The sequence below is a fragment of the Bombina bombina genome, chromosome 3, assembly GCF_027579735.1.
Source record: "Bombina bombina isolate aBomBom1 chromosome 3, aBomBom1.pri, whole genome shotgun sequence".
Lineage (NCBI taxonomy): Eukaryota > Metazoa > Chordata > Amphibia > Anura > Bombinatoridae > Bombina > Bombina bombina.
This window is the reverse complement of record NC_069501.1, coordinates 538,375,924-538,394,174: the sequence shown is the minus strand read 5'-3', so window position 1 is coordinate 538,394,174 and position 18,251 is coordinate 538,375,924. Positions and strand designations below refer to the sequence as shown.

General features: G+C 41.2%; 2 protein-coding genes across 2 annotated transcripts in view; both read right to left on the bottom strand.

The window, feature by feature from the left end:
- Window positions 1–18,251, bottom strand: part of LOC128652423 (protein argonaute-3) — a 382,994-nt gene that overhangs the window by 59,493 nt on the left and 305,250 nt on the right. The window lies entirely within an intron of this gene.
- On the bottom strand, window positions 11,642–13,474 carry LOC128651457 (dual specificity tyrosine-phosphorylation-regulated kinase 2-like). The gene has a single exon (XM_053704501.1). It carries the CDS (start codon window positions 13,472–13,474, stop codon window positions 11,642–11,644), a length of 1,833 nt encoding a protein of 610 aa, XP_053560476.1.

The window sequence follows — 18,251 nt, the reverse complement described above, 5'->3', positions numbered from 1 at the left end:
GTGTCATACCTCAAGCAGCAAGAGACTGCACACTGTTCCCCCAACTGAAGTTAATTGCTCTCAACAGTCCTGTGTGGAACAGCCATGGATTTTAGTGACGGTTGCTAAAATCATTTTCCTCATACAAACAGAAATCTTCATCTCTTTTCTGTTTCTGAGTAAATAGTACATACCAGCACTATTTCAAAATAACAAACTCTTGATTGAATATTAAAAACTACAGTTAAACACTAAAAAACTCTAAGCCATCTCCGTGAAGATGTTGCCTGTACAACGGCAAAGAGAATGACTGGGGTAGGCGGAGCCTAGGAGGGATCATGTGACCAGCTTTGCTGGGCTCTTTGCCATTTCCTGTTGGGGAAGAGAATATCCCACAAGTAAGGATGACGCCGTGGACCGGACACACCTATGTTGGAGAAAAGGGGGTTTAATGCCTCCGAAACGTCATGCACTTTTAATATAATTTATTAAACGCTAAGTTTTATTATACCAGTGAGTGCCTTTTTTGTACCTGCTATTTTGGGTTGTTGATATTTATGGAGTGCCTTCTCTACTGACTTTGATTTTTATATATATATATATATATATATATATATATATATATATATATATATATATATATATATATATATATATATATATAATAGATAAAACATAGACAAATGGATAGGCACACTAAGGTCAGTACAAACACACACACACATATATAATTTTGTACTTTTCTGCTAAATAAAATTGGGACATCATTTTTTGTTAAGGACCAGAGAGTGCCTATCCTTTTTCCTATACGTTTTTTATACTCTATAATAAGAGCATCGAGCAGATGAGCTGGAGAGCAGTGAGTGCAAGGAACTAACTAAATGTGTGTGCGTGTGTATGTGTGTATATACACACATATATATATATACACAACTAAATATATATATGAGATGCTTGAAGCATTGGTAGCAACAGAACTTGGGCGGTTCACTATAACCATCATGCAGCAATTTAAGGAAAGCGCTCTTTATCTGATGCTACATGTTTTAGGGGTACTAACTCCCTCATTCTACTCTGAGCGCATGGGGTTGGCTAGGTTGTGAGTAGAATTCCTCTTGCAGTTGGCATCTTGCAGAATGAAGGCGATATGTATATTGCACCATATTCAATTGCAGGTACCCTTATATACAGAAGCTGTGCATTACATAGCGGACTACTGTTGCTCTCATAGTTTTAATACTTAAATAAATTTGACCACATTTGTTGTCCACGTTTAAAATTGTTTGTTAAGACTCTGCGTGTATTTCACTTCCTCTCTTCAATTCCATATATATATTTTTATCTGGGCTTATTCTCTACACTTTAATTGACTTATGCGCACAACCATAAGATTTGGCCCATAAATTACTTCTAATACATATAAAAAAAATATAGGAGACTATTTTTTGTAATTCTGTATATATAATCTCTACCGTGCATATATACTTGAGGTCTACTCCGGATGAAGATAGAAGATAATGGATCCGTCTGGAAGAAGACCTTAAAATGTAACCACTAAATCCTCCAACACCAACATAGCAAACTACCTAATACATTTATTAAACCCTAATCCGCCATTCCCCACATCGCAAATTAAATGATTAATTTATTAACACCTAAACTGCCACCCACCACCAATGCAATAAACTTAATTAACATATTAACCCTTAATCTTCCAACCCCCCACAACACATGGAACCTAATTTACCTATTAACTCCTAAACCACCAACCCCCACAATGCAAATAACTAATTTAATGACTAAGCCCCCCAACCTAACACCCCCTAAATTAACCTAAATTAACCCCTTAATTACATAAAATAAAATACTACATTACAATTAAAATAAAAGATCCTAACAGTACAAACAAACCTAAAATTACATTAAATTAATCTAAAATTACACAAAATAAAAAAAGGCTAACATTACAGAAAATAATAAACCACATTATCCAGAATAAAAGAAATAAACCTAATTCCTATGAAAATAAAAAGCCCCCCCCAAAATAAAAACACCCCCTAATCCAAGAATAAACTACCAATAGCCCTTAAAAGGGCCTTTTGTAGGGCATTGCCCTAAGTTAAACAGCTCTTTTCCTTAAAAAAAAGCCCCCCCCCCCCTCTAACAGTAAACCCCCCCAAAATAAAAAAACAGAATTTATGTTTACCTGATAAATTACTTTCTCCAACGGTGTGTCCGGTCCACGGCGTCATCCTTACTTGTGGGATATTCTCTTCCCCAACAGGAAATGGCAAAGAGCCCAGCAAAGCTGGTCACATGATCCCTCCTAGGCTCCGCCTACCCCAGTCATTCGACCGACGTTAAGGAGGAATATTTGCATAGGAGAAACCATATGGTACCGTGGTGACTGTAGTTAAAGAAAATAAATTATCAGACCTGATTAAAAAAACCAGGGCGGGCCGTGGACCGGACACACCGTTGGAGAAAGTAATTTATCAGGTAAACATAAATTCTGTTTTCTCCAACATAGGTGTGTCCGGTCCACGGCGTCATCCTTACTTGTGGGAACCAATACCAAAGCTTTAGGACACGGATGAAGGGAGGGAGCAAATCAGGTCACCTAAATGGAAGGCACCACGGCTTGCAAAACCTTTCTCCCAAAAATAGCCTCAGAAGAAGCAAAAGTATCAAACTTGTAAAATTTGGTAAAAGTGTGCAGTGAAGACCAAGTCGCTGCCCTACATATCTGATCAACAGAAGCCTCGTTCTTGAAGGCCCATGTGGAAGCCACAGCCCTAGTGGAATGAGCCGTGATTCTTTCGGGAGGCTGCCGTCCGGCAGTCTCGTAAGCCAATCTGATGATGCTTTTACTCCAAAAAGAGAGAGAGGTAGAAGTTGCTTTTTGACCTCTCCTTTTACCGGAATAAACAACAAACAAGGAAGATGTTTGTCTAAAATCCTTTGTAGCATCTAAATAGAATTTTAGAGCGTGAACAACATCCAGATTGTGCAACAAACGTTCCTTCTTTGACACTGGTTTCGGACACAGAGAAGGTACGATAATCTCCTGGTTAATGTTTTTGTTAGAAACAACTTTTGGAAGAAAACCAGGTTTAGTACGTAAAACCACCTTATCTGCATGGAACACCAGATAAGGAGGAGAACACTGCAGAGCAGATAATTCTGAAACTCTTCTAGCAGAAGAAATCGCAACTAAAAACAAAACCTTCCAAGATAATAACTTAATATCAACGGAATGTAAGGGTTCAAACGGAACCCCCTGAAGAACTGAAAGAACTAAGTTGAGACTCCAAGGAGGAGTCAAAGGTTTGTAAACAGGCTTAATTCTAACCAGAGCCTGAACAAAGGCTTGAACATCTGGCACAGCTGCCAGCTTTTTGTGAAGTAACACAGACAAGGCAGAAATCTGTCCCTTCAGGGAACTAGCAGATAATCCTTTTTCCAATCCTTCTTGAAGGAAGGATAGAATCTTAGGAATCTTAACCTTGTCCCAAGGGAATCCTTTAGATTCACACCAACAGATATATTTTTTCCAAATTTTGTGGTAAATCTTTCTAGTTACAGGCTTTCTGGCCTGAACAAGAGTATCGATAACAGAATCTGAGAACCCTCGCTTCGATAAGATCAAGCGTTCAATCTCCAAGCAGTCAGCTAGAGTGAAACCAGATTCGGATGTTCGAACGGACCCTGAACAAGAAGGTCTCGTCTCAAAGGTAGCTTCCAAGGTGGAGCCGATGACATATTCACCAGATCTGCATACCAAGTCCTGCGTGGCCACGCAGGAGCTATCAAGATCACCGACGCCCTCTCCTGATTGATCCTGGCTACCAGCCTGGGGATGAGAGGAAACGGCGGGAACACATAAGCTAGTTTGAAGGTCCAAGGTGCTACTAGTGCATCCACTAGAGCCGCCTTGGGATCCCTGGATCTGGACCCGTAGCAAGGAACTTTGAAGTTCTGACGAGAGGCCATCAGATCCATGTCTGGAATGCCCCACAGCTGAGTGACTTGGGCAAAGATTTCCGGATGGAGTTCCCACTCCCCCGGATGCAATGTCTGACGACTCAGAAAATCCGCTTCCCAATTTTCCACTCCTGGGATGTGGATAGCAGACAGGTGGCAGGAGTGAGACTCCGCCCATAGAATGATTTTGGTCACTTCTTCCATCGCTAGGGAACTCCTTGTTCCCCCCTGATGGTTGATGTACGCAACAGTTGTCATGTTGTCTGATTGAAACCGAATGAACTTGGCCCTCGCTAGCTGAGGCCAAGCCTTGAGAGCATTGAATATCGCTCTCAGTTCCAGAATATTTATCGGTAGAAGAGATTCTTCCCGAGACCAAAGACCCTGAGCTTTCAGGGATCCCCAGACCGCGCCCCAGCCCATCAGACTGGCGTCGGTCGTGACGATGACCCACTCCGGTCTGCGGAATGTCATCCCTTGTGACAGGTTGTCCAGGGACAGCCACCAACGGAGTGAGTCTCTGGTCCTCTGATTTACTTGTATCTTCGGAGACAAGTCTGTATAGTCCCCATTCCACTGACTGAGCATGCACAGTTGTAATGGTCTTAGATGAATGCGCGCAAAAGGAACTATGTCCATTGCCGCTACCATCAAACCGATCACTTCCATGCACTGCGCTATGGAAGGAAGAGGAACGGAATGAAGTATCCGACAAGAGTCTAGAAGTTTTGTTTTTCTGGCCTCTGTCAGAAAAATCCTCATTTCTAAGGAGTCTATTATTGTTCCCAAGAAGGGAACCCTTGTTGACGGAGATAGAGAACTCTTTTCCACGTTCACTTTCCATCCGTGAGATCTGAGAAAGGCCAGGACAATGTCCGTGTGAGCCTTTGCTTGAAGAAGGGACGACGCTTGAATCAGAATGTCGTCCAAGTAAGGTACTACAGCAATGCCCCTTGGTCTTAGCACAGCTAGAAGGGACCCTAGTACCTTTGTGAAAATCCTTGGAGCAGTGGCTAATCCGAAAGGAAGCGCCACAAACTGGTAATGCTTGTCCAGGAATGCGAACCTTAGGAACCGATGATGTTCCTTGTGGATAGGAATATGTAGATACGCATCCTTTAAATCCACCGTGGTCATGAATTGACCTTCCTGGATGGAAGGAAGAATAGTTCGAATGGTTTCCATCTTGAACGATGGAACCTTGAGAAACTTGTTTAAGATCTTGAGATCTAAGATTGGTCTGAACGTTCCCTCTTTTTTGGGAACTATGAACAGATTGGAGTAGAACCCCATCCCTTGTTCTCTTAATGGAACAGGATGAATCACTCCCATTTTTAACAGGTCTTCTACACAATGTAAGAATGCCTGTCTTTTTATGTGGTCTGAAGACAACTGAGACCTGTGGAACCTCCCCCTTGGGGGAAGTCCCTTGAATTCCAGAAGATAACCTTGGGAGACTATTTCTAGCGCCCAAGGATCCAGAACATCTCTTGCCCAAGCCTGAGCGAAGAGAGAGAGTCTGCCCCCCACCAGATCCGGTCCCGGATCGGGGGCCAACATTTCATGCTGTCTTGGTAGCAGTGGCAGGTTTCTTGGCCTGCTTTCCCTTGTTCCAGCCTTGCATTGGTCTCCAAGCTGGCTTGGCTTGAGAAGTATTACCCTCTTGCTTAGAGGACGTAGCACTTTGGGCTGGTCCGTTTCTACGAAAGGGACGAAAATTAGGTTTATTTTTTGCCTTGAAAGGCCGATCCTGAGGAAGGGCGTGGCCCTTACCCCCAGTGATATCAGAGATAATCTCTTTCAAGTCAGGGCCAAACAGCGTTTTCCCCTTGAAAGGAATGTTAAGTAGCTTGTTCTTGGAAGACGCATCAGCTGACCAAGATTTCAACCAAAGCGCTCTGCGCGCCACAATAGCAAACCCTGAATTCTTAGCCGCTAACCTAGCCAATTGCAAAGTGGCGTCTAGGGTGAAAGAATTAGCCAATTTGAGAGCATTGATTCTGTCCATAATCTCCTCATAAGGGGGAGAATCACTATCGACCGCCTTTATCAGCTCATCGAACCAGAAACATGCGGCTGTAGCTACAGGGACAATGCATGAAATAGGTTGTAGAAGGTAACCCTGCTGAACAAACATCTTTTTAAGCAAACCTTCTAATTTTTTATCCATAGGATCTTTGAAAGCACAACTATCCTCTATGGGTATAGTGGTGCGTTTGTTTAAAGTGGAAACCGCTCCCTCGACCTTGGGGACTGTCTGCCATAAGTCCTTTCTGGGGTCGACCATAGGAAACAATTTTTTAAATATGGGGGGAGGGACGAAAGGAATACCGGGCCTTTCCCATTCTTTATTAACAATGTCCGCCACCCGCTTGGGTATAGGAAAAGCTTCTGGGAGTCCCGGGACCTCTAGGAACTTGTCCATTTTACATAGTTTCTCTGGGATGACCAACTTGTCACAATCATCCAGAGTGGATAATACCTCCTTGAGCAGAATGCGGAGATGTTCCAACTTAAATTTAAACGTAATCACATCAGGTTCAGCTTGTTGAGAAATGTTCCCTGAATCAGTAATTTCTCCCTCAGACAAAACCTCCCTGGCCCCATCAGACTGGGTTAGGGGCCCTTCAGAACCATTATTATCAGCGTCGTCATGCTCTTCAGTATCTAAAACAGAGCAGTCACGCTTACGCTGGTAAGTGTTCATTTTGGCTAAAATGTTTTTGACAGAATTATCCATTACAGCCGTTAATTGTTGCATAGTAAGGAGTATTGGCGCGCTAGATGTACTAGGGGCCTCCTGAGTGGGCAAGACTCGTGTAGACGAAGGAGGGAATGATGCAGTACCATGCTTACTCCCCTCACTTGAGGAATCATCTTGGGCATCATTGTCATTGTCACATAAATCACATTTATTTAAATGAATAGGAATTCTGGCTTCCCCACATTCAGAACACAGTCTATCTGGTAGTTCAGACATGTTAAACAGGCATAAACTTGATAACAAAGTACAAAAAACGTTTTAAAATAAAACCGTTACTGTCACTTTAAATTTTAAACTGAACACACTTTATTACTGCAATTGCGAAAAAACATGAAGAAATTGTTCAAAATTCACCAAATTTTCACCACAGTGTCTTAAAGCCTTAAAAGTATTGCACACCAAATTTGGAAGCTTTAACCCTTAAAATAACGGAACCGGAGCCGTTTTTAACTTTAACCCCTTTACAGTCCCTGGTATCTGCTTTGCTGAGACCCAACCAAGCCCAAAGGGGAATACGATACCAAATGACGCCTTCAGAAAGTCTTTTCTAAGTATCAGAGCTCCTCTCACATGCGACTGCATGTCATGCCTCTCAAAAACAAGTGCGCAACACCGGCGCGAAAAATGAGGCTCTGCCTATGATTTGGGAAAGCCCCTAAATAATAAGGAGTCTAAAACAGTGCCTGCCGATATTATTATATCAAAATACCCAGATAAAATGATTCCTCAAGGCTAAATATGTGTTAATAATGAATCGATTTAGCCCAGAAAAAGTCTACAGTCTTAATAAGCCCTTGTGAAGCCCTTATTTACGATCTTTATAAACATGGCTTACCGGATCCCATAGGGAAAATGACAGCTTCCAGCATTACATCGTCTTGTTAGAATGTGTCATACCTCCAGCAGCAAGAGACTGCTCACTGTTCCCCCAACTGAAGTTAATTGCTCTCAACAGTCCTGTGTGGAACAGCCATGGATTTTAGTGACGGTTGCTAAAATCATTTTCCTCATACAAACAGAAATCTTCATCTCTTTTCTGTTTCTGAGTAAATAGTACATACCAGCACTATTATAAATAACAAACTCTTGATTGAATAATAAAAACTACAGTTAAACACTAAAAAACTCTAAGCCATCTCCGTGGAGATGTTGCCTGTACAACGGCAAAGAGAATGACTGGGGTAGGCGGAGCCTAGGAGGGATCATGTGACCAGCTTTGCTGGGCTCTTTGCCATTTCCTGTTGGGGAAGAGAATATCCCACAAGTAAGGATGACGCCGTGGACCGGACACACCTATGTTGGAGAAAAAAATAACACTAAAAAACCTAAATTACCCATTGCTCCTAAAGGGGCATTTGTATGAGCCTTGCCCTTAAAAGGGCATTCCGTTTTTTTTAAATTGCTCACAAAACCAAAATCTATAAAACAAAAACAACCCAAAAACCCCCCCAAAAACTAACACTAAATCCCCAAACAGGTACTCACGGTTCCTGAAGTCCGGCGGAGAAGGTCTTCTTCCAGGCGGGGTCCATCATCTTCTATCTTCATCCACAGCAAAGGCGGCGCGAAGCGGAGGTACGTAGTGGTGTTCCCAGATGTGGCGATTCTCGGCTGCGGCGGTCCTCTGCGGCGGAAGTCCTCGGGGGCATCGAGGCTCCTCTTCATGCGATCGTCCGCCGCACACTGAAGATTGAATGCAAGGTACCCCATATTTATTGGAGTATCTTGCATTCCATTTGGCTGAAATTTTTTAAATCAGCCTGTAGGATGAGAGCTATTTTAAATCTTATTGGCTGATTTGAACAGCCAATAGGATTTCAGTAGCTCTAATCCTATTGGCTGATTTCAAAATATAAGCCAATAGGAATGTAAGGTACCCTGAATTGATTGCGGTACCTTGCATTCAATCTTCAGTTTACGACGGACATCGGATAAAGAGGAGGCTCCATGCCGCCGAGGACTGCCACCATTGAGGACTGCCGCTGAGGATCCAGGCATCGGGAACACAGCTCTGCACCTCCGCTCCACGCTGCCTTCACTCCGGATGAAGATCGAAGATAATGGATGCGTCTGGAAGAAGACCTTCTCCACCAGACTTCAGGGACAGTGAGTACCTATTTGTTTCTTTTTAGATTAGGATTTTTTGGGGCTAGAAAAAGAGCTGATTGCCCTTTTAAAGGCAGTGAAAGAGCTAAATGCCCTTTTAAGGGCAATGCACATACAAATGCCCCTTTAGGGGGATTTTACTTTTAAGGGGGACTTTTTTTTTTAGGTAAAAGAGCTGTTTAACTTAGGGCAATGCCCTACAAAAGGCCCTTTTTAAGGGCTATTGGTAGTTTAGAATTAGATTATGGGGTGTTTTTATTTGGGGGGAGTATTTTTATAGGGGTATTGGTTTAGGTTTAATTTTTTTGTTTTGGATTGCTTTGTTCTTTGTTTTTTTACTTTTTTATTTTTTGTAAATTTAGCTTGAGGGTTTGTATTTTTTCAACATAGACTGCCTAATTAGAAATGATATGATACACATGACACAGTTACTCACTGACCTCCAGGCTACAGCAGGACTACAAACCAATGTGCTACTGAGCATTCATTTTTTTTCTTTGCTTTTCCTGAACACACTCAAAATATATTAAATGGGGCACTTTCAACCTTTATATATCAGCAACCACTTCTTGTTTTTTCACCAAATGAAAATAAAACACCTACTGGAAAATAAACTCTGTCTGCTTTTCAAATATCGATATATATATATTTATTTATTTATTTATAATTTATATATAATATTGTTTTTATGTTTTCTCATTGATAAAAGATATGGAATAGGTACTCTTTTTCAACACTTAATAACTTTGAAATTGAATTGATTATTTTTAGTTTCAGTTCACTGATGGTACTCACAAAACTGTCAAAGTCCAAAGAAGCTTGTTCACTCAATTTAAAGTTAAAAGCACCTAAAATTTTTTAGGTTTAATTGGATACTAAACCCAAATGTTTTCTTTCATGATTCAGATAGAGCATGCAATTTTAAGCAATTTTCTAATTTACTCCTATTATCAATTTTTCTTTGTTCTCTTGCTATCTTTATTTAAGCATTTTAAATCTTTTTAAGCATTTTAGGTTCAGCACCCTGGATAGCGCTTGCTTATTGGTGGCTACATTTGGCCACCAATAAGCAAGCGTAACCCAGGTTCTAAACCAAAAATGGCCTGGCTCCTAAGCTTTACATATCTGCTTTTTTTTAATACAGATAGCAAGATAAAGAAGAAAAATTGATATTAGGAATACATTAGAAAGTTGCTTAAAATTGCGTGCTCTCTTTGAATCATTAAAACAATAAATTGGGTTTAGTATCCCTTTAACATTAGACAGTGGCAAGCTACATCAAATGTGAGAGATGTGTGTAAATATGTATGAAGGCTGGGGTTATTAAAGGGACAGTAAACACCTTGAGATTTTATAATTTTTTATTTAATTATTACATGCTCTGTGTTTTAAATGAGAGGCTGGATGGTCTGTGCCCAGGTGCTGGCTGGCAGAGAGAGGCTGCATGGTCTGTGACCAGGTGCTGGCTGGCAGAGAGAGGCTGGCTAGTAGAGAGAGGCAGGCTGGTCTGTGACCAGGTGATGGCTGGCAGAGAGAGGCTGGCTGGTCTGTGACCTGGTGTTGGCTGGCAGAGGGAGGCTGGCTGGTCTGTGACCAGGTGCTGGCTGGCAGTGAGAGGCTGGCTAGTCTGTGACCAGGTGCTGACTGGCAGAGAGAGGCTGGCTAGTCTGTGACCAGGTGCTGACTGGCAGAGAGAGGCTGGCTGGTCTGTGACCAGGTGCTGGCTGGCAGAGTGGGGCTGGCTGGTCTGTGATCAGGTGCTGGCTGGCAGAGAGAGGCTGGCTGATTTGTGACCAGGTGCTGGCTGGCAGAGAGAGGCTGGCTGGTCTGTGACCAGGTGCTGGCTGGCAGAGAGAGGCTGGCTGGTCTGTGACCAGGTGCTGGCTGGCAGAGAGAGGCTGGCTGGTCTGTGACCAGGTGCTGGCTGGCAGAGAGAGGCTGGCTTGTCTGTAACAGGTGCTGACTGGCAGAGAGAGGCTGGCTGGTCTGTGACCAGGTGCTGGCTGGCAGAGAGAGGTTGGCTGGTCTGTGACCAGGTGCTGGCTGGCAGAGAGAGGCTGCATGGTCTGTGACCAGGTGTTGGCTGGCAGAGAGAGGCTGGCTGGTCTGTGACCAGGTGCTGGCTGGCAGAGAGAGGCTGGCTGGTCTGTGACCAGGTGCTGGCTGGCAGAGAGAGGCTGGCTTGTCTGTAACAGGTGCTGACTGGCAGAGAGAGGCTGGCTGGTCTGTGACCAGGTGTTGGCTGGCAGAGAGAGGCTGGCTGGTCTTTGACCAGTTGCTCGCTGGCAGAGAGAGGCTGGCTGGTCTTTGACCAGTTGCTCGCTGGCAGAGAGAGGCTGTCTGGTCTGTGACCAGGTGCTGACTGGCAGAGGGGGCTGGCTGGTCTGTGACCAGATGCTGGCTGGCAGAGAGAGGCTGGCTGGTCTGTAACCAGATGCTGGCTGGCAGAAAGAGGCTGGCTGGTCTGTGACCAGGTGCTGGCTGGCAGAGAGAGGCTGGCTGGTCTGTGACCAGGTGCTGGCTGGCAGAGCGAGGCTGGCTGGTCTATGACAAGGTTTTGGCTGGTAGAGAGAGGCTGGCTGGTCTGTGACCAGATGCTGGAAGGCAGAAAGAGGCTGGCTGGTCTATGATCAGGTGCTGGCTGGCAGAGAGAGGCTGGCTGGTCTGTGACAAGGTTTTGGCTGGCAGAGAGATGCTGGCTGGTCTGTGACCAGGTGCTGGCTGGCAGAGAGGGACTGGAAAGAGAGAGAGAGAGACGCAGAAGATGGCACATAGCATACCTCAGAGATGTTGTCTACACTGAGCTATTCAGAAAGGACATGACTTGCACCTTGTTGGCATAGTGATCTCTGCCTCGGACTTGCTGGATGCTGAAGATAGTATATAGCACCCTTCAGAGCTCTCTGTGCAGGATGTAGAAGATGGCACATAGCATTCCTCAGAGATGTTGTCTACACTGAGCTCTTCTGAAACATCAAAGAAGACTGATCGCAAGGAGCATGATTTGCAGCTTGTTAGTTCACTGAGCTCCTCTTCATCAAATATGTAAGCTGGAATGGAGACGACATCATAAAATCCTGGCAGTTGATTTAGAAGCCAAGGATGCCTTAAAGCCTGCTCTGGAGTCATTCGTAAATTAGGGTCCCATTCCAAACATCCTTTCAAAAATTTCAAAAACAGTGGATCATCACAGCCATTCAGTGCAACTCCCCATTCTCTACTTCCAGGTGGACCTCTGAATTTGCCTGGGAAAGAATAACTACCATTGAGTTTTACAGAGCCGTCTTGTGAGTATGTAATATTACAATATTTAGGGTAACCTTTCTTACTGAAAAAATGGTTAACTCTTTTTGATGAATCCATCAGCGGCTGAGGTGGCATCCCCAATAACTCTAGTATACATGCCAAATGATCGTACTCATCTTCACTATAAAAGAGTGGCACACCAGTAAATAGCTCTGCCATAGTGCATCCAAGGCTCCACATATCCATTGGCATTCCACAATCAGCACCGAGAATTACTTCTGGTGCTCGGTAGTAGAGTGTCTGAATCCAAGGTTCAACATCCTCACCATCATACCGGCTGAAACCAAAATCAATTACTTTAATTTCACTTCTGGAAGGTTGTTTCAATATAATATTTTCTGGTTTTAGGTCACCATGCAAGATTTTACTTTTGTGCAAACCATTCAAGCAGTTCAAAGTGGAATAAGTGAAATCACACACTAAAGGTAAGCTGAAACCTTGACCTGTTTTATCCATCTGATCTTGAAGGCTCATGTATAATAGCTCAAATGTCATGCAGACATGATTTCGAAAAGTAAAGTGATCCAGAATATGTATCACATTCATTTTATTATCCTCGTCTTGTTTCCTGAGGACTTCCAAAATTTGGATTTCACGGGCAGCTAGATGACAAGCTGTTTCATTATTCCTAACCATTTTTAATGCCACGTGTTGATGTAGCTTATGATCATAGACCTTGGCAACTTGACCAAATCCTCCTCTCCCAATGGCTGTTAGAAATTCATATCTGTATGCAATATGGCCATTAGGTATGTGCAGGTAAAACCCTCTTTTATCATCAAAACCTCTGTTATTTGGGTCATTAAATGTATTAAATGTATGTTGATGTTTATCTGCATTTTGACCCACAAAAAAGATTTCAGTGTAATTAAAAATTTCAAGATGTTCAAAAGAGGTTAGCATATCCTTGTAGCATGCTATTGCTTGTCCAGGTGTTAATGAGTGCCTTTCTAAGCTTGAAGTTGAGGGACCTGCATTACAGGTTGACTCTTCTTGGTGTTGTTTACTCTCAAGGCCATAGTTATGATCGTTGACATTTTCTGTGCCATTTATTAGTGCTCCATTTTCAAGTTCCTGTTGAACAGTGTCTTCAATCACACTGTTTGCAATATCAACGTTTCCTATGCAAGAAACTGTCTGTCTAAATCTCTTCCAAAGTCTCCTAAAAACATTGGGTCTGTTTTGTGTTGAAGGCTTTGATCTTCTCAAGAAGCGGCAGCTGAAGAATGGAAAGCGTATGCATGCCGTATCCTCATCAAGACTGTTGGTTGTATTTCCAGTCACAGTTGCTGTGACAGACTCAGGTTGCTCAACACTATTACATTGACCAACCATTTCCTGTCAGTAATCAAGTAAGTATTTGTAGACCTAAAGGCTGAGTTTGCTTTTTCCTACTCTATTGTTATTATGATGTCATAACACTGCACTATATTGCATTGTCATAGTAGATCAGATTCCAATTCAGCTTTGTCTACACATTCCACAGCAAAAATGCAGCTATGTTACAGTTATGATATCATAAATGGCAAAGGGTTGCAGCATAAGTGATAACTCTTCTAGCAGGGCAATGTACACCTGCATATACAATATGTAACTCCTTCCACACATATATTGCCCCATTTAATTAAACAAACCTAGAGCCCCCTACTGGTCAATATAAATGCAAGACATACCCTTGAAAAAGTATTTTAATCATTGAAACATTGACAAATCCATTTTCATGTTCATTACCTTTGGTTTCATAGTATCCAGTTAAAATATCCAATAAGCCTTCGGTTAATTTAGAACATGTTCCCTATCACATTCCCCATCTCAATCTGTGCATTCATTATTTGATATCTCAGTTGCCTTACAGAATAACCAGCTGTTAAAAAGTGATGGGCAAATGGGACAGTTTCATTACTTCCCTGCATATCACTCTTGTGTTCAACTATCTCCTTGTGTGCTTTCCTTGTGGATTCATATTAGTGAATGAAGCAAATTAGATAACAGAAGTACATTGGAAAGTTGTTTAAAATTGCACGCTCTTTCTAAATCATGAAAGAAACAAATTGGGTTTCATGTCCCTAACACTGTTACGCTTGCATAAAAAGTTGCACAAAACACATCAAAAATACATTTAAAAGTACAGAAATCTTACTTCCACTATTAAGCCCATTTGCTATGACAGGCCTTTAGGTCAATTCCTGTTTTTGCCCAATAAAGACTCAAAGAAATGTAATACTCGAGTTACTGCCTATCCCCCAGGCCCCAAACCCACTTATCATTTATCATTCACACCCTCTAGACTCCCTGAGGCATTGAGAAGTTTGGAGGATTTGAGGGACAGTCAGAACACGCATGATAACATTAAAGATATACTCCGCTCTAACAATTACTTCCTACCACACACGTTTAAGATAAACCAAGCACCCAATTATACAGACATAGAATGGAGTACAGGTACTTATGTCATATTTACATATATAAGGCCTATTAATGTGCAAGGGGAGGAATATCCTTATGCATATTATTGGAAATTGGCTTATTGCCTGCCTTTTGTTCCCAGCAGTACCCATAACTATACCACTGTTCCTTTAGCTCACACTTGTGTAAATGCTACCACATTTTCAAAAATGGTACAAATATCCCTTAACATTTCTACGCCAGATGTCTCTTTATGCCGCCGCTCACGCAGGCGTCGTGAATGGTATGACACCTTGCTAGGGGGTACTGGAGCTACACTTGGTGTCCTTAATGGTATAGACAATGAAGTTACCAATAACAAATTATCTAGTGCTGATGCAGACATCAAAAACAGGAATTGACCTAAAGGCCTGTCATAGCAAATGTCCAACATCTAATTTTAGACCAAAGTCAAATTATATGCCACCCCTATCTTTAGTACCAGCAGTTAACCTCTTTGTTAAAGAAGTTGAAAAAGAAATTGAGAAATTATCAATCGATAAAATAATCGATGATAATCTATCTAGGCAGGAAAGAATTGCCCTACAAGAACTTATGAATACCCCTGGTATCATCATAAAGCAGGCAGATAAGGGCGGAAATTTAGTTATTATGAATGAGACAAACTATGCTTTGGAGGTTAAACGACAATTAAATAATAAGGATCAATATGAACTAGTGCAAGAGAACCCTATTAACAAAATACAAGGTGAACTACTACATATACTCAATAAAGCAAGAAAAGATGGGGTTATTAGTAAGAAAGAATGTGATTATCTATACGTGAAATTTCCTAAAATACCAGTTTTTTACTGTATCCCCAAATTACATAAAAATATGCAGGACCCTCCTGGACGTCCTATAATTTCGGGGATCGGTAGTGTCACTGAACATATTGGTAATTATGCGGATAACTACCTCAAACCTTTTGTTTCTTCCCTGCCTACGTTTGTATTAGATACTACTGACCTGCTAAGGCAGTTGGATGGGATAGAAGTAGAGGAGGATATTCTACTAGTGTCATTAAATGTGGAAGCTCTCTATTCCTCCATTCCTCACTCCTTAGGAATTGAAGCAGCCCAACATTTTCTTGAATCCAGAGGCATTCAGTTTGAAAAACACAGTAAATTTGTAACTGATTTGCTAAAATTTATTTTGGAAAAAAAATAATGTTTTCAAATTCGACAATAAGTTCTACAGACAAATTAGAGGCACAGCGATGGGTCAACTTGTGCCCCCTCATATGCATGCCTTTATCTAGGCTTATGGGAGCTTCTTGTCGTTTTTGAGGAATATAATGAATTAATAAATTCCTCATTATTGATGTGGCGTCGTTATGTGGATGACATATTTATACTGTGGAAAGGTTCTGTGACCACTTTAAAAGAATTTGTCTCTAACTTAAATAATAACAACTTAAATTTATTCCTTACTTATGAATATAGTGCATCAAAACTACCTTTTTTAGACATTATAATCCAAAAAGAAGGAAATAAACTCACCACAGAAATTTATAGAAAAACTACTGCAACAAATACATTGTTGCAGGCATCTAGTCACCACCCACCGTCCCTTATTATAGGAATACCTACTGGGCAGTTCCTCAGACTCCGGAGGAACTGCTCCAGTAAGACTAAATATAAAACACATGCAGAAGAAATGGCAAATCGGTTTAAAACAAGAGGATATTCTAATCGTAATGTAAAATATGCAATGAATCAGGCGCTTAAAACTGATAGAGACTCCCTATTGTGGGAGAAAAAGGAGAAAAAAACAGCTAACAGAGTGAGGTTCATTACAGAATACAACGGTCACTGGAATCAAGTCCGCAACATCCTAAAAAGCAAATGGCAATTTCTACTCTCAGATGAAAGTATTAAAAGTGTTGTAGGTGACTTTCCATCTCTAGTAGCACGTAGGGCTCCTAACCTAAAAGACAGACTAGTAAAAAGTGATTTTTCACGCAATCCAAAAGCACAAAATTGGCGAGAAAAACGAAAAAAATTACAAGGTTGTTTTCAATGTAATTGCGTATTTTGTAAATTTTTGGTTAAAACCAAACAATTTAGTACTGGTGACAAAATATATGAAATCAGACAATTTATAAATTGTAAATCTGACAATGTAATATACTTATTGTATTGCCCGTGCCCCCTATATTATACAGGAAAAACTAAGAGAATCTTGAAAGATAGAATTACAGAACATCGCAAAGATATCGCTAATGCAAAGCAAGGAAACATTAATAGTAATATAGCCCTACACTTTAAACTTTGTCATAATTGTTCAGTGGATGACCTCAAAGTAATAGGCATTGAGAAATGCTACCTTCATGGTAGAGGGGGTGATATAGACAATCTACTTCTTAGAAAAGAGGTAGCTTGGATATATAGATTAAAAACTCTGTCACCAAAAGGACTAAACGAAAAATTAGACTTTGCCCCTTTTTTTTAAATATTATTTAATATTAAAATTCACCTAAAATTGTAAGGATTGAATGAATAAGTAACTGTACGTCACTCTCTTTCTGTTTATTTTCCTGTAGCAATGTGTAAATAATTAACTTTTCCTCTAGCAATGTGTAAATAATTAACTTTCACTATTTTATCCACCCTAATATTAATATTGTTTTTAATAAGTAACAACAAGCTGAAAAAGTTCATCTTTACCATGGACTACATAGTTCCAATGGCTATTATATTGGGGGTTGTGGTAATATGTGAGTTTTCCTGATGCTCTTCATTTACTGCTTTTGCTGTACTGGAGGCGGAACGAAACGGCTTTAATAAAACTTAAATATCAAGCAAGTGTTAATATTGCTGGTGCTAATTTTAGGCAAGTGTTGTGAATATAACTTTGGAGTAAATGCAAATACTGAATGAACGTGCTTTAGAAGATTAGATTATAGTTTATTTTGTCTGTTCTTTCTTTTATTGTGTACAGCATATAAACATATGTTGTGCTAATTATCGCTAAATATTTTCACCAATCCAGGAGAAGGGCCGAGTTTAAATAGAACAAGTATGGGACTTTGAATCATACGCCCTGAGGAAGCCCCATTGACGTCTATGTCACGTGGGGGGTGAAACGGCCGTTGGCGTGGAACGTCACTATCGCACAGCTGGGAATCAAGCCTCGATTTGTTTGCTCGATGCAAATGTCAAACACAGCTTTGGAACCATATTAGCCGTAAATACAGTCTGGGAATCCCCATAAGAAGCAAGTTGTTGTATCCAGATCAGGCTATGGTATAAGGACGTAACGGAGAACCGACTATCCAGGAGTCACTTGATAAGTATCCTTGGACTATCAAGTCTAACTTTCTAAATGGAACACACTCCTTGGGAAACCAAGTAACAGAGTGATCTCTGTTTGCAACAGTTCTACTACATGTTGCAATGAAGTACAAGTAACTCTTTAATATGTCCTTTTTTTGCCTGCTTGATACATTTTATGCTAATGGTTCATACTTGCTGTGATTACGCTAGTAGTATTTTATGGACATAGATCCCGCATATGGTTTACTATGGTAGCTGAAACCTTTTATTACATTGGTGATATACTCTGGTAAGGGTGTTGTCCATTAATACGAAAGTGTAAAAAACAGAATTTATGCTTACCTGATAAATTACTTTCTCCAACGGTGTGTCCGGTCCACGGCGTCATC

What these genes read in the sequence shown, in the direction of transcription:
- LOC128651457 (XM_053704501.1), bottom strand. Translation starts at nt 13,474, where the DNA reads ATGGTTGGTCAATGTAATAGTGTTGAGCAACCTGAGTCTGTCACAGCA.